The sequence below is a fragment of the Drosophila melanogaster genome, chromosome 2R, assembly GCF_000001215.4.
Source record: "Drosophila melanogaster chromosome 2R".
NCBI lineage: Eukaryota > Metazoa > Arthropoda > Insecta > Diptera > Drosophilidae > Drosophila > Drosophila melanogaster.
In genome coordinates this window covers 19,164,101-19,188,832 of record NT_033778.4, presented here as the reverse complement: position 1 = coordinate 19,188,832, position 24,732 = coordinate 19,164,101, and the positions used below count along the sequence as shown (strand labels likewise).

Here is a 24,732-nt window from a genome sequence, read left to right as displayed (position 1 = left end):
ATTGATTCATTAGTAAACAACTTAAAAATTGTATAGAAGTAACATAAAATTAAGTTACAAACTTATTGTAGATAAGGATTTCTTATAAAGAAAGATTTATTAAAATCTTATCAGAAAGTCATTAAAATTAATACCAAAAACATGTTTTTAAACTTTTTAAGTGAGTAAAAATGGGCAATCACTATGACATTTCTCAGAGTGTAGAAAGAACTTGCAGATTGTACTCACATATGGAAACCCTAAGAGCATTTCTCGTTCTGTTTTCTATAATTCTTCCTTCTCTCAAACCAGGAAAAAAGTTTATTTCAAGCGCAATTATTTCGCTTAATTGTGTTTCTGTGTCTACTACACACTTATTCTACTCCATCCCTTTCTCTCTGCATCTTCCATTTCGAGTTTGTCAACAGTTTCGTCACGCTTGTGGCTCCTTTTCTCTTTCACATCTCTTTGCGGCGGCCTGCCTGCCATAATAATTTTCATAATTTCGTCATGTCTCCCTCAATTAAAGTCAGTTTAGTGTTATGCGGTTTACGCGCTCAGCACAGAATTTCTTCGCCCGCAGGGGCGGCAGTGGATTTCGTCACTCATTAATTATGCTCGGTGTGGGCCGAGTTCTTGCCGTTTATGCAAATTACTTTAAGGTTAATCATTATTATTTTTTGTTTTGTTTTGATTATATTGTCAACTGCTAGGTCGGGTCGACCCTCCAGCATCCAGGAACTTATCATCGTTATGATCCTGCTGACTGCTATGAGTGGATGCGGTTTTTCCTGCGAGACGAATTTCAAATTTTCTAATTAGCACCGCAGTTGCTTGGCAACTTGAGATTATCTCGAATCGGTGGCTTAAGACATCTGCGTGCTCCAGCAATTGCAATCAGCAGAAAAACAAAAAAATCTACTTATATTTGTAAATTTTTTGGCTTTGAGCATTGGTTTATGCACTTTCGCAGGAGCCACAAATAAGTAGTGCCTTTTGCCAACCGTAAATTGGAATTACACAATTTAATGGGAATTAGTTTGGGCTGAAAACTTTTCGGACTCCCGGCGCGGTAACTTTTGCCAGCTAATGGAATTATGCAAAACAACAAAAACAGGGCAAGGCAAGTCAACTTTGGACGGCGATTACCAGAGTTCGGTACTACAAACGAATCTGACCCACCCGCCACTTGTTAAGCAGCTCATTTCCCTGGCATAATTCTACAAGTTTTTAATCATCTCTCGCTGACCGCAGGGAGTGCAACTTTTTCAAGTGGCAAAAATTGAATGCAAATGCAAATTTAGCTGCCAATGATTTCATCTCAAGTTGTTGTCGCAGCAAACGAATGTCACTTGCCTGGGGATTATTATTTTTAGACTACACGGAAAACAATCAATACGCAAAAAAAAACAAACAATAAAGAGGAAAAGCCTTTCTTTTAAATGGCTTTGTTATTTTATATAATTATTTAAATGTAAAGAAACTAATTACAGATATAAACTGGTCAGTTTTGTTTTATTTTTAAGTTTGCTTATTTTTCTTTCTGTGTACCGCGGCCATTGAACTTTGAGAAATGCCAGGGGCGAAAAAGAAAAAGGGGGCGGTCGGCATTCATCGCGACATCGATAGGTCTCTTTTTCATCTTTCAGCTTGACTTTAAGTTTCAGTTTCGTTTGTTGTTTAATCTTTTTTTGTTTTTGCTGCCACTGCAACTTTGCAACTCTGTGGCGACTGCGAAAAGTGTGTGTGTGTGTAGGCTGGTGCCACGCCCACTTGGCTCAAGTTTATGACGGCATGCCTGAAATATTCGCCCGTTTTATTTCTGCCTCAATTTATTCTTACTTAGCTTCTTATATAAGTTGGATGTTTGGACGCCGTTGATGATGATTTTAATATGGCAAACTCTGACGTTGCAAAGTTTAGCGTGGCCAAGGAGCGGCAAGAAGAAGAAGACGAAGAAGTTATAATGAAGGACAAAGTTTTTGGCAGCCCCACACACACACACACACACTCAAGGCCATACATATGCACATGTGCTTGCACATATACATATATGTATGTACATATATCCCGGCTAAGTACATAGCAACTTAGAAATGGATAACTGCTGGAGAGCCGTAGAAGGAAGCCCTGCTAAATCCTTTACGAAATTGGCCAAATAACGAGCTTGAAATGCTGTAAACACTTCCCCCCTTTTCCTCTTCTGCATGCGTTTTTCCACCTAACTGGCGTACATCCAATTGATGGCTCTGCGCCCGAGACTTTTCCATCGGATAAAACGAAGAGTGAGTGAAGTAGCTGCTGCTGCTGCTGCTGCTGCTCAATATTCAAGGAAAATGTCAAACGGAAATGAGCAAGGAAATGAAGAGAAAAACTAAAGAAACCACAGGGTGGCAAAGGAATCGCCACCTCATCTCCTTTTACTTCCCACTCAAGGGGCAGTTGGAGCAAGATGAATGGTGACATTTAGACGTTGCACAGGCTCTAGGGTCAAACACAAAATCATAGGGATTGCAGAGGAAAAACTTCAACTGAAGCGTCTTAAAGTATTACTCTTTATTGTTAGTATTCAAGTTTAATGTTTTTAAACTACTAAAAGCGGCAAGTTTGGTTAATCAAGAACACCCAAGATCGTTTATGGATAAGGTCATTTTTTAAGCACTTTATTTTTCTCCCAGTGCAGCCAGAGAAGATAGCTCGAGTAGGCACACTATGAAGAAGAAAGAACAGTGGGGGAAATTAGCCAGGAGCAGCTGCCACTTCCTATGCTGAGCAGTGCCAAAGACAAGGCCTGGTGTTTTCTCCTTTTCCTGGACAAGTGACAAGTTCCAAAACAGGAAGACTCAGGAAAGCGCATTCGCCCCACGGTCATGCCCACAACAGCCAAGTGTCTGCCTACGACTGACCCTTTCTCAACATTTTCCCAACCCATTTTTCCCGACCCACGCCCAGCGCCACCCAAAAAAACACCACTTTAAGCACGGCCAATGAAAACAAAACATATATATTCCGATTTAGAGACGGATTCTCCTTTATTTTGCGCTTTTTTTTTTTATTTGACTTCGGGGACGTCTGCTGATGTCGGTGAAAAAGAGGACGAGGGACCTGTGTTATATTTCTGATATGTTTTAAAACGAAAGGATATGAAACGGGAGCAGCAGGAGCAGGGTGCAGGGCAGGGATGTGGCTTCCCCAACAGACAGTCCCAATATTTGCACAACTGGGATTTTTCGGTTTTGCGGGGAACGAACAGCCGGAAAAAAGGGGCGAATTTAGGGTTCCCTGGAGTTGGGTTTTTATTTAAATTTCGTGCATTTGAGTTGATTTGGCGAGTGGATTAGTTTAGGCATGAAAGGATCCCAGATAAATACGGGGAATGGAGCAAAGGGTTGTCCGTCTGGTCTGCTAACCCTGCTGGGATTTTCATGCGAAAAAACATAAAGAGACTATCAGGGAGCAATGGGAATAGGGAGTCGGAACACGTGTCCCTGTTGGCACTGTTCCTGCTAATTGCACCAAATTGTAACTATTCCTGTTCCTATTCCTGATCCGGTTGCCTAATTCACTAGGACACCATTTACCATGTTAACGCAACTCAATTAAGTTGCCTTTCACATCCACCTACACACCTACAAAACAGTCCAATTGAAAATGGAAATCGTAATCACAAGTGGGCAGCTTTGTTATTAGATGGTGTGCCACAATATGAAATGGGTAGTATAGAAAATAAAAACGGTTTTAAACTGATTTAATCGCTTATGCAATGCGTCACTTGTTGGAAAAACAAAAAACTATTTAGATAACGGTCTCTTTTAACATGACATAAGTCAACGATTTATAGAAACCCTCTGACAATTGAGTTATGTACTCAATAAATTGTTCCTAAATTGTTCCTGCTGCATAAAGTTCAACAAAAATGGTTTTAAAATGAATTGATTTATAACTATTAGAATAGAAATGACTTTAAATTCTTTTACTACAGCATCAGTAAACAAGCTTTATCTACGCCCAAGTGCCATTTTTATTATGTGGATTTTATTAATCGTCCATCTAAACTATCATTAAGAATTCATATTGCACTATAATGATGCTAATAATACCCCCAATTTGTGGCTCCATTTGTTCTCGGTGTGGTAATCAATATCTGCTTATGTCCGCAAGTCAGTGAACAGGCTAATGAGCGAACATGGAATACATTCTGCTATAGTAACCGTAGTTAACTCGATTTCACTGGCCAACATCAGCCAATTGTTGTTGCAATATTTGTTTTTGCTCAAGGGGCGGCGGGGCGGTGTAATAATAGGTGCGGAAGGGTTAAAGGGCGGGGGAGAGAGAGAGAGATACTGAGATAGAATGCAGCCGCAAGCCTACAAAGCATTGCATTGCATTGGAACTGCCCTTCTAAATACCCCCAGCGTTACTCATTTTTCACCCACATTTCCCAGCAGCGCTGCCCGCTTTTCCGCTTATCCCCCCATATTCCTTGTTCTCCCTTTCCCCCTTCCAACCCCCCGGCAGTCCGTAGAAGACGTGCAAATTATTGCCACGGCGGAATTGGGTCAACATGGCGACCCTTTGCACCGCCTGACTTTCCCCACTCCGCAGCTGCCCACGCTAACAACCCAATCGTCACTTGTTTTGTTATGGCGCTTTGTTGTTGCTAAATTAAGGGTTGCCATTGCCACCCAACTTTGTCTACATCCCCACACTGAAAGAAAAAATCTTCACAATTGGAAAAAACAAACTTTAAAAGTTCACAAAAGTTCCAAGTTATTTACTGAGAAAGTACCTATTTAAATATGGACGAAAACTAAAATATTCCCATCTTAATTTAATTGATTTGTAGGATCAAAATTATTTCTTCGGTGTAGATTTGTTTTCCCTGTTCTAGGAAAAGTTCTGCGTTCTATGCGTTTCGCCATTTAACATTTAAATGCGGCGAAGGCGTTGAAAGTGCGTCTCCCTGCTGGTTTGCTGGCTTGCCTGTTTGCCTTCCGCCCATTTCGCGGCGTGGGCGTGTCAAGATCCATTTGCATATTACCCCCACCAGGAGCCACCAGAATCCATAGGATCTCTAGGCTTTTGCTTTGGCTATATAGCTGCAGTCGATGCGAATCGCGGGAATAACCCTTTGACATTTTTCAATTTGCCTTGGCTGTTGTTTTCGTCTTTTGTTTTTACCCGTCGCCTAGTTCAAGGCAAACATTTTTCGGCTAGTCTTGGTTAAGGTTTCCTTTTGCCCTACACTTTTTCATCGCTTTCTTGCTATTTCCTTCTCACTTTTTGCTTTGTTGTCTGGGCCGACAAAGTTGTTGGGCTTTTAGCGCAAATCATTTGGCTGTGAAGTTTGGTTTTTGCGTAGGACAGAATTTTGGAAATTCAGAGAGTCCTCGTAGAAACAATGACAACATTTTCGGCAAACAAAAGGAGCGGGGGGAGGGGGGCCGGCGTCATGGAACTGAGCTTTATGTTTAGCAGCAGAGCCAACTGCAATTGCAATTGCAATTTGTGTGAAAACCGAAACCAAACAAGCAGCAAATCAGCAAACATAAACACATACTGTCAGACAGACAAAACGCATTGAGCCACGCCCACTACCAACACACACACACACACACACACATGCGTTGCCTACGTGACCTCCTTAAGCGCCCACCGCCTCCCGTCCCTAGCCACACCCCCTTGCCTTGCCATCACTTTGCTGCTACAAATTCACTTCACTTCGTTCTTTTCTCTAGTAATTTTCTCAAAACCTTCCTACATCCCTCCTCCAACCTAAAAAATAAAAAAAAAACACAACCACCACCCACTCTAGATGAGAGCTTTGCGCCAATTTTTTCATGTTTTCATGCGTGTTGCGTGCACAACAATAACAACAACAGGGCAAAAACAAAATAAAGAGCCAGCAGCAACAACAATGACGAGGATGATTGTTAAAGTGTGGCAACAACAACTACAATGGATGGCGAAGTCAAGTGCCTGGCAAAGGCAATCACACACACACACAAACGAAAGCACACGCATAAAATATGTATGCGCCTATGCACTAGTATTTGTGCCAGTTTTCATTGCATAACGCTAGGTAACCTGGCACTTTTCCTTTTGTGCTCCGTGAAAAGCACAGAGTTCACTATTTTCATATTTCTGTTATTTTCTTTTACCCACTTGCGTTTCGCTCTCGAATTTCCGGTAATGAAAACCCGGTGCAACAGCAGCACCTTCCTCTTGAGTCAAAGTTTTTCCCGTCTTGAGTTTTCCCACCCGCCATGTCAGGTGCCATTTATACTCCAAGTTTTTCTCCAGAGGAATACTCGTACAAATTAAAAACATTGCAATAACTTTTTATATAGTGCATATATAAACATGCATAAAATAACTAGAAGTTAAAATAAATATTTTTTAAGAATATTGAATAAGGGTGAAATATGGAAAAAAAAAGAGCACAGTTAAATAAACTCGAAACAAGCACGTAATATTAAACTGAGTCACTAGTCAAAAAATTATACTTTAGTCTTTAAATCTCACTGAAAATATAAATATGTACATTTCATTTATCATCTGCATTCGTTAAATTGAACATCTAAATTTGCATGTCAACAGTCCAGCAAGACTGAATCACATAAATTTTTAAAGCTCCACCCATTTTCTCCAGCTGAACATTTATTTGCGGCGTTGCACTAAATTTTTGGATCATTGTGCCACTAATAAGAATCAATGAGTGTGTTGTGGGGTTAGAAGGGGGTGTGGCATATGGGAGGAGGTGGAGCAAACAAATTGGAGCAGTAGAAACCCAATTCCATTCGTAATAGCCTGTCAACAGGGCGCATTGTTGTTCATTTCGCTGTTATTATTTCTATTGTAAATTGATATCGCGAAACGAGTTGCGAAAAAAATGAGAGGAAAAGCGAGCTTTTCGATTGCCCTGCACTTCAAGTGCTCGATGTGTAATAATGGTTTAGCCAAAAACTTATGCGGAAAACCAAACTGCAAATTATCCCCAAAACCGATTGTTTTCATTTGGCGAACTTGTCGCTTGTGTAAACAGAATCGAAATGCCATCGTCTCCTTTCTAGATGTGTGGCATCATAAATTCCCTTGACAACCAAATACCTCGGTGTGAAAATAAATAAAAAAAAAACCGAAGTAAAAAGCAGGGGGAACGAAAGAGTGTAAATTGCATGGTGGATTGAAACCGAAACCATGGGCTTTGGACTCATGGCATGACGCATCTCATGGATGGAACATGGAGAAAAGATACAGAAAGCAGAACGGAACGGGCTCTAAAAAACAAAAACGAGACACAATCAGATGGCAAAATGAGTAGAGGGCCACAAAACCAGATGTGGGCAAACATAAATAAATAAATAAATAACACATTCGAAACTAATCCGAATAATCAATGCAAGCGCGTGGCTGCTTATCGAATAAATTGAAGTGAGGCAAAATGAATCAAGTCCCAATATCAGTCTGATGAGCAAGAATAAGCATAATCTCAACAGTCTTACGCTTTGATGACTAATAATGATTGCCTGAGTTTACAGAAAAACAAGACTTTAGTCAACATAAAACGTTATTAACAAAAGCCAACCAAAAAACTGCACATATTGTTTAAAACCTAAGCATTCAAATTAAGCGAGTCAAAAACCATTCAAATGTCGTGCAGAATTGTGGTGCACATTATAGACATATTGATTTCATTGTGCGCTGTCAAACCAAGTTATCAATATGCCAAAGCAAATTAATTAACAATTCTCTCATTTTCTACAAATTAAAATCTATAAATTACGATATACTTAATATCGAATTTCAAAAGTGCACAAACTAATTGAATTCCCATCTTTTATGAGCAATGTGAAATTTAATCAATTTCAATTTCGTCAAAATTAATCGAATGGAAAACGTTCGAAAAGCTGATGATTTATAGATTTTGGGTTGCCAACTAGAATGCAATAAATCGAATTGGGGAAATCCCTCGAATTCAAAGGCATTCCATATGGAAAATGAGGAACTTAACCCTTGGTCTGCACATGAGAAATACCATAATATCTCCCCCGATATATTCCCATATAATCCCGCCCCTGGCAACAACAATTGCAACGTGCCACGCCCCCCCGCCCAAGGGCAACTTCTCTGGCGTTTCGGGGCATTTGTCATACTTCCCTTCGACGGGCAGCAAGAGTAAACATGGAAGTTGGATGGTATAAAAAGAACGATCCAACAGAGAAGAAGATGGAAAACTAAAATTGCGCATATTTTTGTTTGTGGCGGGGCGAGGGGTTTGGGGGAAGGGGGTGCTGAAAGGGATGTGGAGTGAAGGGGGGGTGGGGGTAGTGAAGGAATGAGAAACATGCTGTGGCAAACAGATGTACAAATGAGGGTCTGCAAGTGGGTGGCGGTGGGGAGATCGAGGGGGTACATGCACTCTTGCACTGGAGCAAAAAAACATTCCTCCTTTATGATTTAATGCGTTCTACATTTTAACGCACATACAATTTTATTATTTATGTGGCGTGGTGAGCAATAATGATACTCCACATTGAGATATGTAACTAAATTCATTTTCTATAAATGCATAACGGACTAGAACTAGTTTTACCATATGGAACACATTCAACTTTAAAATTTATTCTTGATTATGTGTCCAAAAATTATCCAATAAGAACATTATTCCTAGGTTTTGCAATCCAATGAGGCAATAGTGTTACATAATGTGTGATGTCTCTTTATTGAACAGAAAACTTCCTGATACAATTCAAAGTGAATTAATCGAATTTGAGAACTGTTGGATAATTTTTTCCTGTGCAGACGGAATGCAAAAATTGCAGTGAGGGAAACTATAAAAACTTACGGATTTTTGGGGAAACATTCTAAATCCAAAGAGCACACTTTGCAATTTCTTTGCCTTTTGTTTGCTGTTGTTTTTATTTAGAAGTTTTTGCCTTTCCCTTCCTAATACCACTTTGTACTACAGCTAAAGGCTTCTATTTCGACTCACCTTATAGACGTCGCCGTAGGTTCCCGAGCCAATCTTTTGGATGAGTTCGTACTCGTCCTGCGGATTTCGGCGAGAGATGTCCGAGCTGAGCATATTGGCATTGTGGTGACTGTGGGCGGCGGCCATCTTGGCAGCTTCCGTATCCGTATGCCGTTGCCGTTTCCGCTTCCGCTTCCGCTTTCGGTTCGAGGCGATCGAGTCCTTTTGGCTGGACCTCTCTTTACTGGGTGGGTATACTCTTAATATTTGATTGACACTCTTACTCTTGACGCTGCTTTATTCGTTTTTTGGGTTTGACTGATTAGCACACGTAGCAGGCGAAATTTAGATACTTTTGTGGATCGAGATGCATTTTGGACGCTTTGAAATACACACAATTACGTAAGGTTAACTGGACTTTTGTATATTATGTATTAAACATATACATTTATTTCATATGAATCAGATTCTGATCAGAGAATTGAATTGATACACACACGAAACTAGAGAATCGCGAATTATGACGCAGAATAAAAAAAAAAGCGATGAAAACAAAAATCAGCAAATAAAGCAGCAACAACAAATTTGATAAAGGCCAGGGTGGAGAAGAAGGTGGAGAAAGCGCGGGGGTGGGAGCGAGAGGGCAAGTGAACGATGTCTCGTTTTTTGTAATCCCCTCTCTCGTTCGCGCTCTCTCTCTTCCACTGCATATATTCTTTATCTTCTCGTCTCCTCTTCCTTGCTTCTCAATGCATTTGCACTTTAATTACTTTTTATTAGAATTTATGAAGGCCACTTTTGTTTTTGCCAGCGAAATTGCCTAAATAAATAAATAGTTGCTGTGCTGCCGAGTAAAAAAACACGCGACAACAAAAACAACAACGCGAGGCGTGTCGCTTTGTCGCCCGTTCGTGGTGTTGTTGTTGCTGGTGTAAATACTACGTTTATTATTTTTTTTTTATAATTTTATTCCGATTTTCGCTAAGCGCTAGGTGAGCACCACAAACCGTTCACATATTACACCGACACGTGATTGCGGGGCAAATTCGGCCAGTGGATAATTAACAATTGTCCTACGAACACGAAAAATTTCACATGCACTTCGTCAACGCGCAGCCCACAAATGTTGTTGTTCCTCTCACCCCTCGCTAGCGATGGCACTCTGCCCGCGGGCCTATCGATAGCAGCGCTGGTCGTTCGGCGGTGGCAACTCTGTCGGGCTGTCGTTTCGAAGATATCGATATTAGTTGGCCAGAAGGGGTGGCCAGACAGGGGAAATTTTTAAACTGCTGAAGGACATTCGAAATTCAATAAAATGAATCATTGAATCCACATGAAAGTACATTTAGTAGCAGCGTTAAAGGAATACATTAGTTAAAGCTCTCAAATCTACTTCAATGTTTCTTTAGTTATTAATTAGAATGTCATACAAATGATTTGTCACTGTATTGCCAATCAGCAATGTTTTATAGGAACTTCCCCTTAATCTTTCCTACGTTACTAAGACCTAAATCAGCCACAAACTGGGAAAACTCCTTTGTGCAGACCGCCGTTCCCAACAACAACAATTGGATCCTAAACTCGAAACAAGTGAAATGTTTAATATCTACACGCAAACTACTGCCAACTGCTTTCCGAAAAATATCCGGTATTATTAGTGATCACAACTTTATTGATTCACCGAATTTGTTGTTTAATTTAAAAAAAAAACCCTAATTCACTTTTATTTTGTACAATTATTATTCGTGTTTGTAGAAAATACAAAATATCAAAGGGCTCGAGCACGTTGACACGGAGAAATGGGTTAAAAACGAATCCAAAGAACTTATTGCACATGTGTGTGTTCGCGTGAGTGTATAAATAAATAACGTAAAATGTATCGAGATGTTCCATAGCAGAAGAAGATGGTTAGCACAGCTCCTTCCTTCACTTCTATGTAACTAGGGTATTATTTCGATTAAGGTTTCTCGGCTTGGGGCTGTCTGGCTTGGATTCCAGGGTATTCCCCATATTCACAGCTTCCGTATGCTGCGATCTGCCGCCGCTGAATTGAGTTTAGTTCTGTGAAAATAAGAGAAAAACGAACGTTAGATATATCTAGACAAGTGCAATATCAATGGTTAACAATTGGAAAACAAGCTTCAAACAGTATTAGGCCGAATCTGAACGAATTAACTGAACAATCCTCAGAAGGAATTGCATTAGTATGGATCGCAGTGCGATCAAAACCGAACGAGAGTGTTAATTTAGTACACAACACAGTGGAGCAGAACGAGGAATTTCATGCGAATGCGTTGCCAGCTTACCCCGATTTTCCAGCTGCCAAAGGGTCAACTGGAAAATGCGCGAACCACACAAAACTGCAGCAGAACGGATCTAGAACCCTGGAGTTTTTTCTATTTTTTGTTTGGTCAAATCGAAGGAGGATTGTGTAGGTTCTTTTTTAACTATATATATGTATATATATGGCGTCAGAATGAACTCGCACATCGCTTGGATAGCACTTAAGAATGGTATTTAACTGGCTTTAAAGATGCTGTGCTGTGGCTGAGACCTTTCTACTCCTCACTGGCCATCCTGTGTCCGTGTGGGTGGTTTGGTTGTATTTCGTGTGAGGGATGCGATGAGAAAAAGAGCTCGAATTAGTGCCCAGAAGTTATATTACACATAATGAAACAGCGTGGCCAAGCGAGGTGACAGTGCGATTGGGTATGGGAGGATGCTAGCGGAAGCCGGAAAACGAAGCCGAATTTTCCATTTCTGACGCCAATTCAGTGGAGTGAGTAAATCAAAAATTGCTCTTGGTAAATATCAAACTGCATTTGGCGGATTCAAGTTGTTTACAAAAGAATAAGTATTCAGATAGTTGGATTGGTCACAAAATAAGGATTTAGTTAACTAGGTTTATATCTCTCTCTGTGAGTACCGGAAATGACGTTCTGTTTTATTTATTTTTTGTTTCATTGGGTGGGTGTGCGTATTCGTGTGTTGTGTTGTGTGTGTGTGTGGAAAGAGAAAAATAAAACGAAATCAATAAATTAGTATTGGGTATTGGTTAGGAGTTTGTAATTCCCTCAAATATCAAAATCGGGCAGAGAAAAGGATGAAAAGCTGACGGAGATTCAGGTACACTTACAGTTCCATGGAGAGCACCGTGGGATTGGGACATGCTTGTGGTGCCCGTATGTGGCACTGCTTGTGACTAATCAGCTGGCAGTCGCGACACTCGTAGCCCTGCTTTCCGGGCCTCCGCGGGATGGACTTCATACAGATGGAGCACTGCAGACCGCTTCTGGAATGTGAAAGGATTCGTTAATTATATTCAAAGCAACTAATGCTTACTACTTTAAACTTACCCGCTCAAATGCTTGGCGATGAAGGTGTGATCGTTGTAGATGTGCAGCTTGGTGCCCTTGCGACGCCAGCGCGGTCTCTGGGCGATGGCCAAAGGCACAATGAAGTGGCTAAAGATCATGCACATGAAGCAGTTCCATCAGAATCCATAAAATGCAAACACTCGATCGAAACTCACCGCTTTATGCCATTCTCGATGGTCTCCAGCACCAGGGTGGAGGCCTCGTGCACGTAGGTTTTATTGCTAGCCGAGGAAAAGCCTGAGATGGCCGAGGATTCTGAAATTGAGGAGCGACGTGAGTGGTCGGTGATGGAGTGACCAATGCCCATGCGTGGTCCTGCGTTTTATTAATTTTAGTGTGTGTTTGTTTTTGTTTTTTTTTTATGTGGCAAGTTGAGAGTGGCACACAAACCAAGCACCCGTTAGGACCCATCAAATCATATTTTGCACATATGAAAATAAACAAAAGAAAAGAATAGGAGAGGAGTATGAGAAATAATCACAACCAAAATCGAATCAGAGATTATAAAAAGAAAAATTCAAAAGCCAAATTCCAAAAATAAACCCAAATATTTACAAAAAATATTCCAAAAATATTCAACCGTGTTAAGTTTTTGTTGAAATAGGTGTTTCATGTGCGTGTATCGGAACCATGAAATACATACAGATTCGTGTTGTGGATCACAGTTCAGTTAGCAGTTGATGGGTATTGTGTTAAGGGAGAGAAGATAAAACAGACAACAGATGTAGATACAAGTACAGATACAGATTACCAAACAGTTAATTTACAAGCTTTGAATGGTACAATATCTTGGGGTACTTAAACTTTAAGGGAGAAAAGCAATTTACACTTAGTACTAAAGTTATTCATGAAATAAGATGTGATGTATGAAAAATAATGATTTTGTGATTTGAATCATGGCTTATAACTACTACTTATAAGGCTGAAGCCTGAATAATAAAGCGAAAGTCCCAATTACATATGAAAATGGACGCTTTTTAGAGAGCCAAAAATATGAACAACTTAAGATAGGTATTAGACATAAAAGATTTTGCAATGCACTAAGCAGTTAATAGTTGTTCTATATGAAGTGATATTCCTTCGCAGAGTTATTAGCAGAATGCAGGAGTTGTCCAAAAAAATTGTGCGTTAAGCCGGGCTCAAATAGTTAAAACGTGGACACTGGCGGAGGACTGTGACTGAGATGGTAATTACCAAGTGAATTGCTTTTGGACAGAGTGGCACGATCGACAGATAATGAACGGGAAGAATCACCATTGAGGGTTCCGGTGGCTGTTCGAGGGAATCCGGTGGCTGTTGTTGTATTCGAGTTGGTGGCTGATAGTGACTTATGACTGTTATTATTAGGTTGATCGGCCGAGAGGGTGCGTGTCTTGGAGCGGCTGAGCCGCTTCTTCAGGGTGCCAAAGAAATTACGTTTTTTGCTGCGCCCGCGATCATCGACCACGTCATGGCCCTCCAATAATCCGGATTGCTGAGCCAGCTGCTGGGCACCACCGTTTCGTGGCAGACTGTTATATCCGCCCGAACCGGCGCCATTCGAGTTACCATTGCCATTGAGGCTATAGTTGTTGTGGTAACTACTGCCATTGGGCGATGAGGCGGCATTGGGCTGGCCAAACTGCAAGTGATTCAACGGTTATTAATGCGGAATCTTCTCTAGCTTTCAACTCTAACTGCATGCCATGCCGGTGAACTTAGTGAACTCAGTGTACTTACCTCAGCGGTGCTTTCCTCGTTGACGGTGCCATTACCTGAATCGATGAGAGGCTCACCCAGCTGGCTGGACTTCTCCTCCTTGGCCAGCTCCAGCTCAAGTTCGGTTTGTGCCTCATTGGCGGCACGTTCGAATGCCTGAGCCACTGCCTGATCCAATTCCGTCGCCGTATCGGTCACCTCGATTTGGCCATCTCTATTCAACTCGACCTGATTGGTTCGAGGATTTGGTTAAAGAAGCGCATTTTTGGGGGGGTTAGGCAGAGCAAACAGAACGAGAAACATTTTGAAATTAGCTTGGCTTAAATACTAACTAGCCTACATGACTTGAACATCATCATGAGGGCGGGATTAGAGACGCAGTAACTCAGATAACTCAAAGGAACGATTGAAGTAATGATGACCAGGTCTGGGTGTTTACCTTAAATGCATTCGGGCTGCTTGAATTCTGGGCGGGATCAAGAGACGGAAATGAAATGAAATAAAGGTAAAGAAAAACAAAAGGAAATTATAAAAACCGTACAATGCGGAAAAGGAGGGCACGAAATGTATGAAACCTCTAACGAAAATTGGGTGTCACGGATGTTATTTTATTCTCGGAATCTTTGCCCGAAGAAATGTGTTTCCACAACAAGCGTGAACCCATTTTAGCCATACACACTCACCCGCTGCACACTGTGGATGATCAAAGTGCTCTTGCTGGGTTGTCCGCCACTTCCGCTGCTCGAGAGCGCTCCATCCTGCAGAGCTCTTACGGCTGCATCCGCTAGATCTGCTCCATTTCGGATGTGTTCGTTAATGGCCGGTGTGCTGAGACGCAGTGCCTCCTTGAGACGCTGTGGACGTGCGCCCGCCGGGATTTCGGCACCCTCAATGAACACAAAGTCCACGGTGATGGCTCCCGAAACGGGCTGCGTCTCATAGGGGCGTGGTTGCAGCTGCAACAGTTGAGTGGATGCGGGTCCAACGGCCAGCTCATCGATTCCAACCAGGCCGAGACCCAGAAACTTGGGCGGATCTGAGGCAATCACCGGATGGTCATACACCTCGAACAGGATCTCAGCTGATTGAGGGGAGAGTTCACTACAATATTGAAGAAAAACATTACTATTTCTGGCCAATATGAAATCAGTGAGCACTTACAAGAGGAAGTGCTCATCCCAGAAGGGTTTGCCGCCGCGCTGAGTACCCGTCTGATTCTTCTGGGCCGGCTCGTCCATCTCGATGACCACGTAGGGATTCTGGGCATCCCTTATTCCATCGCCCTTGACGATCTTCACCAGCAGCCGACGGCCGGAAACCATGTGTTGCGAATCCCTCAATCCCACGCCACCCATGTGCTGCTCCATGTTGTGCTGTGTGAATTGTAGGAGGACAACATGCGATGAGTGAGTGCAGTGAGAGACAGAGAAAAGATAGAAGTCAGGGAAGAGGTACTTCATTCTGAGAAGAGCGATAAAAAGACGGAATTAGGGGCTTATGAAATTCGCCTTTAATTAGGAACTAATGCGTGACAGACACTAGAAATTGTAATAATATTGAAAGTATTGGTTGCCCTGAAAAGAGAGAGCGCAAAAGATAGTTCTTTTTACTTTCAAGGATCAGCAGGGATCATAGGGGGTAACAAAACGAATTCTCAACGGAAACACGAGCGATGAAAGGCGAATTCCATAAACACAATGAAGGACGGGAGCAATGAGAAGTGTCTGTTTGTTTTGCTTGGATGACAACACTGTACAGATAGTCTCAAGTCGAGTTCTGTGTGCGATGACAAGTGTACCAGGACACAGGAGTACAAAGAACAATAAACACAACACTGCCACAAATACGGGAGCTGGCATCTTCTCACTGCTCCCGACGCTCACCGCCAGCGAGTCATAGTGAACGGGATAGATTACGGGCAGGTCCAGGGGCTCCACTTCGGCCCTTGGACAGGTGGAGTAAATGGAGAAGTCCACCGGATAGATGGTGTCGCGCAAAGCCGTCGTCAGGATGTCGCTGATCACCGTCTGCAATTGCTGTTCATCCTGATCCATTGCCTTGATGGCACCCACGCTGTTCATCGCGATGCGAACCTTTGGAAAAAGAGTGATGTTTCGGTTAGTATCGAATATGGTCTTGGTATTGGTTTATAATTGTGTCGAAACAGTAACACAACTCATAAATTAACTCTACTTTAAGTTCACTTTCATGTTAATCAAACTTTTATGAGTTGTATGATTTGTTTAAATTTTCTTTTTGCTGTTACAAAAAGTTACTTACATCCGGATAGCCCTCGACTCGCATCTCACCCTTGAGGCTGTTGTAGTTCATGGGAATGGCCATACGGGCGCGGAACCTAGACACGGTGACCTTGTAGTGGGAGGTCTCCACCTTGCCCGACTTTTGGCGGAAGGTCTTCACCTGCAACACCGGCATTGCATCGCAGTCAAAGGTGATGAGCTGTGTTGATATTCGATTCTCAAGTGATTAAAGTTCCAATTGACAAGCAAATTGATTTAATTACCATATCAGCGGGATTGTTTTCATCGCAATTACAAAATATATTATTCAATCCGGGGGCAGGACTGTCGGGTAGCACTCGAACCACTTCAACGGCCACTCCATGCTGCAAAAGTGAAGGAAGAATATATGTACGTATGTATTTAACCACTTGTACGCAATCAAACAGATGGGCTCCTTTCCATCGCTGAATGTTTTATTCGCGAATTACGTAATTCAGCAGCGTGCGTTTTTTGGGGCTATAATTCAGAGACGGGATAATGACTAACGACTAAATTCCGACCTTGGCCTACGGACTGGCTCCGATCACGTAAAAGGCGATAAAAAAGCAAATCGGAGGAAAGCAAGCGAGGCAAAATCATGTATTTCGGCATTTCGATACCCTCTAGCCGAATAAAGTTATTAAATATTAAGATTAACTAACTCGAATTGTGATTAATAACAAAAGCCATATGAATATGAATCAATCAACTTGTTTCTTTCGTATGCAAACTAAGTTCGTAGGTGACCCACTCAAGATAGCCTTATTTTTACACCTTTTAAAATCAGATACAAGCGTATTTCTCAGATTTCATCATTTGTCACAATTTTGTAAATCATCACTATCAACTCGTCGAGCTAAATACTACACGGTATAGAAAACTGAAAACAAAACGCGTTTTGACATCAGTTACGGCTGAGCGAGTTCCCAGTTTGCCAGTTGGACGGCGAAGGGGAAAGAGCTGGAGCCGAAGCAGCTGAACATCGATTTCAAGTTGAATGTCGTGGCGGGCCAAGAACAAAGGTTAATGCCCGGCCAATAAAGACCAAGTCGGGCTCAGCCATGACATCAGAGCCCGTACGGCCGTGTATGATGTCAAAACTGCTTGCCGTATGATGTCATTTAGCCATCCTCCGATTGAGACTCACCTCCTCCACAGACTTGCGCAGCGTGTCGTTGATGGCGATTACCCAGGACATGAGCAGCTCGTTGACGATGACCAGGTCGCTATAAAGCCAGCGAAACACTTGGCTGGTCCAGGTGACGGAGCTCTGTAGAATAAATAGAGTAAATAGAGTCGTTATATATATATATATCAGTTGATTAGTTTATATGGTTTATAATATTATTATATATTCTCACCGTTTCTGGACCCACGACATTCGATGGCGGTGGGACATAGCGCTTCTTGCGATTCTCTGGCCCAGTGGAACTCTGACGCACCACCCGACGACGTGGACCGCCGGCAGCTGCACCAGCGGTATTCAATGGCGATGCTGATGAACGTCCTCGGCCACCGGATGCGCCGGCCAGAGGCTTGGATAAGTCCAAGCCTTCAACCTTGCTCTTGGTGGCCAGGAGATCGCGCGGCTCCGAGAGACGTTTCTCCGTCTTGCCGGCGACGGACGTGGGTGATCCGGATGTGGGGGCCACGCTCGTCTGGCGACTGTTGGCCGCACTGGCCGACTTGTCCTTGTTGAGATACTTGTGGTAGAGCAGCTTGATTAGCCACACGGAGAAGAGGGCCAGAACGGCCCACAGGAAAATGAAGATGGCCAGGGAGTCCATTGTTAAGTCACCAAGTCCCTCGAACGAACAGATATAGTCATCGATTTGATCTGCTAGATCCATCGTTCAGTTCCAGGCCGAGTTAATCCCACAGATCGTCGTCATCGTCATTATCGTTCTGCGGGAATAGAGTCTTTTAGTGGGTGTTTCTCATCTGGCGAGAGTATCTCCGTAATGGGTTGAGATGAGAGGAATTTGTGTATCGGGGCAGCCATGAAAGATCTTAATCCCCCCTCCTGCCCAAACGTCTCTGTCGTATTCTATTTATAGAATTTGTACAATTTTCTTTGGGGAAAAATATGAAACGTTGGGAAAAACTGGTCACTCACAAAAGCACAAAATCCACAGGAAGTTAAGAAATAATAATCGTTTAAATATTTCCAACTTTAATTGTTTATATTGGTTAAAATATGTATTTGCTTTAAACAAATAATGCAATTGAAAAAGAAAAATCGAAATATTTGATAAACGGGAACTAAACCGAACCGAACTGAAACAGAACTCAACTGAAATGAACTGCTCGCATGCAAATCAATTCGAATCGGATGGTATCTTTTGTGGGGATCTTCGCTCTCCGAGGCGAGAGGCATTCTCAGATGCAAAGGAATCTGTATCCGACAGTACGAATCCGAGCGAAAGATACTGCGCCGGCGCCTGTAGCTGGTGTCAGAGATGTGAACACTTGTTATCCATTTAGTTGTTCGTGACTCCAACTATTCCATTCTTCTGGCATTTATTGGCTCCCCCACCATTGACGTCATAGTTTTTTGGGTCGCGACAGAGAAGGAAAAGCGATGACGTAAGGCTGATTTTCCGTTGATGAACGCCACACCGCCCTACGACTTCACTCTATTGTTTATAATATGTTTGTTCTGCTTGTATTTTTAGACCTATCACTATTTGTTTCGTTCTTTCCGCTACTGTTGGTTGTATTACACGGATTTATTAGAAAACATTCGAGAGAATTGGCATTCGGACGACTATGGGACTTGCGGGGAAAATGGAAAATTCGTTTCGTTTCACTCCCCTTGGCACTTGTTGCAGTTAATACTGAAAACACATTTTGCGATTCGTGCCCTCGTCCCATTCATTGCTAAATTATCGCGAAAATACGAAAATGCGCTAAGCGTTTTTGGCGATAGAAAAACAATAACAAAAGCGCTATTATGCTGGCGATTATCTGTTTTATATCAAATAATAATGGCAGTGTTATTTTCGCTTCTTTTTCTCTACAACTACGCACGCAATTTTTTAGGCACTGGAAAAAATTATTATAACTTATAGAGGCTAGCTATTAAATATATTTCTTTCAATTACCATCATAGTAATACTTCAAGTCCATACAGCAATGTACTTTTGCATTTTTTTTTAATTAAAATTTATAATCATTTAAAACACACACTTTCTTTGCCTGCGCTACATTCTTCGGCTTTCTGCGCCACTGATTTTCCACTTGGCTTTTCTGCTTTTCCACTCTCCCTCCAATGCCCCAGCAAGTACAAAACACTTTTCGAGCATTCTCAGCCACTGGCACGTCGTCTATTGACCCCTTGCCATTATGTGGGCACCAAGGGCGCTGCGGAGGGGCGTGAAAATGAGGGGGGTGGTATTGTGTGCGAGTGAGAGGGCGATTACGAGAGCAACAAGTACTCGCGACTATATTTAGCCCTTGGCAAGCGCACACAAATCGCGTTGGGGAAAATGCCGTCTGCCACGCCCCCCGCTTGGTCGTGCAACATCAGCCCTAGTACACATGTTCCCATTGCCCCCGTGATTGACAGAGATCTGCGATCTAACGGTCGTGTGGGAAAGTGTCCACATCGTTAGGAAAAACATTAAATACCATATAACTAGAAAAACATACGATACAGAGAACACACAGACTCTTAATTCTTAAAATAAAGTTCTATTTAGGTACAAGTTGATCCAAAAAACAAAAAAAAACTCTGTTTTTTAATTAGCATATTTTCCAGTGCCCTTAGCCAACTCCTCATTAAAATAATCCACCCATATGAACCATTTTCCGCCGTGTGAAAGATGTGCAAAGCTCGTGTGGTAATAGTTTGTATTCCCAGAAGAGCCGCTGGGCCTGGCTAATTAATGCCAAGTGTGCGGCACATGCAAACTATTGGCCAAGTGGCTTTTGGCCGGCCCGCTTCCCAAGCTCGAATTTGATGGGCTTGGGCAACGGCAACAGGTACTGCCAGTACTTCCGTTTTAATTGCCCGCCCGTCAAACCTTCAAGAGGGTCAGAGGTTTCGGGTTGAATGCCCCCCGCCTTTCGAGTGGCGAACGTCTAGAAATTGCGTCATTCTTAGTGCCTGGTTTTTTGTTTTCTGAGGTCTCAGTACCCTTTTTTTTCCAGCAAGCTAAGGTATTCGGTGTGCAAACATTTTGAGATGCACACACCAAGTGCGCATTGCTAATCACATTCAAATGCGAATAAATATTGAAAATGATTTCCGTTACCACGCCAGAGCTAAAAATAGAGATTGGGTAATCCAATCCAATCCAAGCCGATTCAATCCGATCCGTTCGAAAGCCGGCGATCGGAATAGAACAAACCACAGGTCTGAATGTCGCCAAAAATATAATATATAATGACTCAAATCCGAAAACTTTGACGGGGAACACACACTTGAGTCACCTTATCTTATCACACTCTTTGCATTTATCGCATTTAATAGCCATTAGTGAATTGGCATTATGACTCGATATGGATCTGGGCAACTGGCTAATAAGACAGCAACAGGCTATCTGACTTGCACCCTTAATGGGTCAATAAAATATGTCAAATGACGGTATCGCCAACAGTTTCAAATGCTCTCGAACATGATGTCATTCCAGTGAATGTTTCATTCAAATTGATAAGGCGCTGCTTCAGATTCACACAGTACAACAAAGAAAAAGCTAATGTTGTAAGACTCGAAAGTTTGAGCAAAGTTTGGGTGTCCAAGACCTTTGAAATCAATTGATCTTGAAATAAGTATGAACATCATCTCGAACTGATGGTAAAAAATTTGTCATACCAGTTATTAGTTAGGTTACACCCATTGATTTAAGTGCAGTCGTGCCGTCGAGAAAGCTCTAATCAGTCATCCATGCATGAAGAGCCTACGAATAAAATTGCACATTATTATAGCCCGATTAATCTATTGCCCTATGGCATCGATATCAACGACCGAACTTCGTCGTGTTTGCCATTTCAAAGTGTCAAGGTTGGGCTAAATTTGGAAATTTGGCGAAAGTAAATGGCTAGCGAGCGCAGACAGGGCGTATGCTCGATTTGCAACCAAAGACATTAAGCATACGCAGCTTGATCCCAAGATACAAACGTACTTTAGCACGCAACTGAAAGAGACCACGTCAGAGGTCAAAGGGGAAAGGGCCAGTTGCGTGTTTCACTTTGGTGCCAGCCAAAGTTCAGCTCAGAAAAGCCGCACAACCCATTTTACACAACTCTCCGAGACAGACAAACAGCGTTTCGAAACCTTTCGACTTTGGCCTATTCAAAAACTCGTTTATCGATTCAAACTGGTCCCGCGAACCCATCGATTTGCGCTCTGTGAATATGAGTTCTATGCAGTCGAAGGCGTTACGCATCTTACTCGAGGAAAGTTTCTGCCCCCGGCTTATTGATTTTTCCACGGGTTTCCATTTCTTATCTGAATGATTGGCCTGCAAATATAGTCGGTGGTCAGTTTACTCGCCACCCGCCTTCGGCTGGCCAAAAGGTATTTGAACTGCGGGGCCAATTGTTTTGACCACGTTTGGTCAACCATTTGAGGACTAGGGTTGCCAGGGCAACCACTAAATAATTAAGGGTCCGCGCATTGATTTGTCAACGTGACCGAGGGCCAAACAAAAATCGGAGTTGAATCGTAAAAAGTGCTCACACTTCTCGGTTTATTTGTTTGTTAACCCAAAAACATCATTTTCCCTTTTCCTGGAAGTTGCTTTTCCGAGGAAAAGCTTTGACCGGCAAAGGATGCGCCATGCGAAAGAGAAAATAATGGAGAGCGGAGAGTAAAAAGAACGCTGAGAGGGGTTGGAAAATGCAGGCAGTTACACGAGCAAAAAAATTATATTAAATTTAAGTTTTGTTTTTAGTTTGTGGCAGGCGAAAAATGAACTTTAAACTGGTATAGAAAAAGTTTAAGTATTAATAAAATAAAATTGATTTGTAATGGGGCTCTTAACTACTACTTAGTGCAAAAACATACTACCGAATTAAATATAAATCGAATTAAATTTGAATTGTTTTACATTTTCTCTATAATACCTTCAAATGTTGCCCTATTTATTTATTTATTTCATATTTAATAATAAATGAGATGCTTTAAGTTATTTTTTTCTGTGCACAGTTTTTCCTGCCTAGTTTTCCTGGCTTTCAACAGCGCCAACAGCCAGTGACACAGTTTCCACATTTTGGGGTGGCTTCCAGGGGTGTAGAGAGATACGGAACCAGAAACGAGGGTTGCAGATGGACGAGGCACGCAATTTGGGCCTCTATCGCACGGAGGATCGCCGCAACGTCTTCATAGAGAGCCATTAGGAACACACCCAAAATAAAAGCCAAGCCCAAAATTGAGCAAACCCTGAGCTCGGTTGAAGGATGTGCGGAAAAATGTGGCGTTTTCTTTTTGGAGGAAGAAAAAAGGGTTTGCTTCACTTACCGTATCACAAAGAACGCAATTTGTAGATGTAATTATAGTTGTTGAATCCGCAGGATAAAGTGTGTTGCAATTTGTGTTGTTCGTGGAAGTAAAAATGGATGGCATTATTTGGGGAGAAATCACAACCGTAACCGTAACCACATATGTAATGGCTTTTTAGCCCTGATTCTGCGACTTGTCGGCCGAAATGTACTTGGTTTTCAGGTGTTAGAAAACATATTTATAAAATGCAAATACCCAGTGATTGATTAGTGACAAAAAGCTTAGACCCTGCTCAATTTGTGGGTATTCATGTGCATGTATTTCAGTATGGTTTGCACGTGAGTTAGGTGGCCAAATATATAAAAGTTTCATTAAATTCCAGAGCCAGTTATTTAGGGCCAGCAATTTCTCTGTGCGAAATGCAAATCGATAAAGGAGAGGGAGTGTGGTGGTTGGTTTTCAAAAGGGGGTGGTGGTGGCGGGCGGAAAAGCTTGGCACACATAGTAAACAAATGGTGTTTTCACTGAATTTTTATATGCTCTACTCACACGGTTGACCGAATTTTAAAGGCCACGTTAGCAAATAATATTCCTACGAATTTCGATTTAGTGCAAACAACAAAAAGTTCTACCAAAACACTGCCGATTATTCTTGTCTCAAAAATAATGCCGTTTCGTATTTTATTACTTAATATTTTTCAAATTATTTAACTATTTCGCTGCAGCGAGATAGAAGATAGTCGTGCTCTTCTCGCGTTGATGATGAAATTCTTTCGTTTGTTATTGTTCTTTTTTTTTGTTGTGTTTTTGTCACTTTGTTCGTTGCGAAGATGGCGATAAAGGAGAAGCGAAGAGGGGAGGCGAGGCAAATCGAGTAGACGTGTGAAGAATTTTACAAACTTCCGTAAAATTAACTAAAATTGAAAGACACAATTGATATCTTTTGTTCAATAAAGTCGTCATTTCAGCAATAACAATATTTTCGATTTATGCTAAAAAGTGTAAATCTAAGTTTTGACGCTTGAAATTGGCATTTTGCTATATAAAATTTAGTAAAGCATTAAAAATTCCACAATATTTAAATTCAAATCGAATGAAGCCACTCAAGTTACAGATAATCAAAAACAGAATAGTGGAAGCCACTCAAGTTTAAATAAAATACAATCGAGTTATTCAAGTTCGCCTGTGTTGTATTCAAACTTAAGTTCAATGTCGTCGGTTGCTTCCGCTTGCTCATAAAAGTTTCTTTTGCGATTGTTTCTCTGTTATATTTGAATGTCTTCGATAAGAAATCATAACATTCAAATTATGTAGATTGTCCGTTGGCCTTTGTGTGCTTTACACTGCACTACCCGGTTTTAGTTTTAACTACTTTACACTGACACGTTACTACTGGGCCACACAGTCGCTTTAGTGGTTTTCTATTTAAACTTGGCCAACATTTAAATTTCCCCAGCCACAATAACAACAACAACAATTAGAACCACTGAAGAGAAAGAGAGAGAGCGAGACAATCAGCTGTTTGCAGCATCAATGAAGAACGCTGCTTTTCGGCAGTCTTTAATTTCGATTTAAGTTCGGCATTATAATAAATTGTTTTTGTGTAGAACAAGCAACACATAGCCACACACGCACACACAGAAACACGCGCGCACAGTTTATATGTTAAATTGTATATTTCTGCAATGCTTTTTAAATATTTTGCTGCGGTACAACAAATATTTTTGCGGTTTGTTGCCAAATTTCCCATATACAACGTACACACGCTTATCGAATAAGCTTTCGTTTTATCATTTTGTTTCTTTATTTTATGTTCTTTTTTTTCTGTTGAGCACTAGGAACAATAAGAAATCTTTGCCGCCGCTATTTTATTTTTCATCCGCGAACGAAACGAACACCAACCTTACTCGTTGAATGTCAAAGAGAGAATAACATTCGCTCATAACATTAATGTTAAAAGAGTAGAAGAAAAATTAT

General features: G+C 41.7%; 2 protein-coding genes across 22 annotated transcripts in view; both read right to left on the bottom strand.

Annotated features, from left to right (window-relative positions):
• The window catches only part of hppy (happyhour), a 48,456-nt gene extending 38,361 nt beyond the window's left edge, over positions 1 to 10,095 (bottom strand). For all 5 annotated transcript variants that reach the window (NM_001299675.1, NM_166335.3, NM_137555.3 and 2 more), the window contains exons 1-2: positions 9,961 to 10,095; positions 8,975 to 9,334 (exon numbers count right to left, since the gene is read on the bottom strand). In NM_001299675.1, coding sequence (NP_001286604.1) covers positions 8,975 to 9,100 — 126 coding nt within the window. In that variant the 5' untranslated portion in view covers positions 9,101 to 9,334; positions 9,961 to 10,095. The remainder of the gene's footprint in view (positions 1 to 8,974; positions 9,335 to 9,960) is intronic.
• Positions 10,096 to 10,609: 514 nt separating this feature from the next.
• CG10737 (uncharacterized protein) lies at positions 10,610 to 24,690 on the bottom strand. Of its 17 annotated transcripts, none has more exons than NM_001144240.3 (16): positions 24,658 to 24,690; positions 22,774 to 23,669; positions 17,672 to 18,215; positions 17,458 to 17,580; positions 16,553 to 16,654; positions 16,309 to 16,488; positions 15,945 to 16,121; positions 15,190 to 15,401; positions 14,712 to 15,129; positions 14,468 to 14,494; positions 14,050 to 14,256; positions 13,747 to 13,951; positions 12,486 to 12,645; positions 12,310 to 12,417; positions 12,090 to 12,245; positions 10,610 to 11,014 (listed from the first exon to the last, which is right to left on the bottom strand). In NM_001144240.3, the coding sequence occupies exons 3-16, from the start codon at positions 18,158 to 18,160 to the stop codon at positions 10,966 to 10,968; spliced, it is 2,613 nt and encodes an 870-aa protein (NP_001137712.1). In that variant the 5' UTR covers positions 18,161 to 18,215; positions 22,774 to 23,669; positions 24,658 to 24,690; the 3' UTR covers positions 10,610 to 10,965. The 17 variants fall into 17 exon arrangements, with proteins under 17 accessions (NP_001137712.1, NP_001014538.1, NP_001401017.1 ...); NM_001014538.4 differs by having other exon boundaries at positions 13,585 to 13,951; positions 17,672 to 18,147; positions 23,305 to 23,669; NM_001144241.2 differs by lacking the exon at positions 10,610 to 11,014 and adding an exon at positions 11,438 to 11,530 and having other exon boundaries at positions 13,585 to 13,951; positions 17,672 to 18,147; positions 23,305 to 23,669.
• Between the last annotated feature and the right edge of the window lie 42 nt (positions 24,691 to 24,732).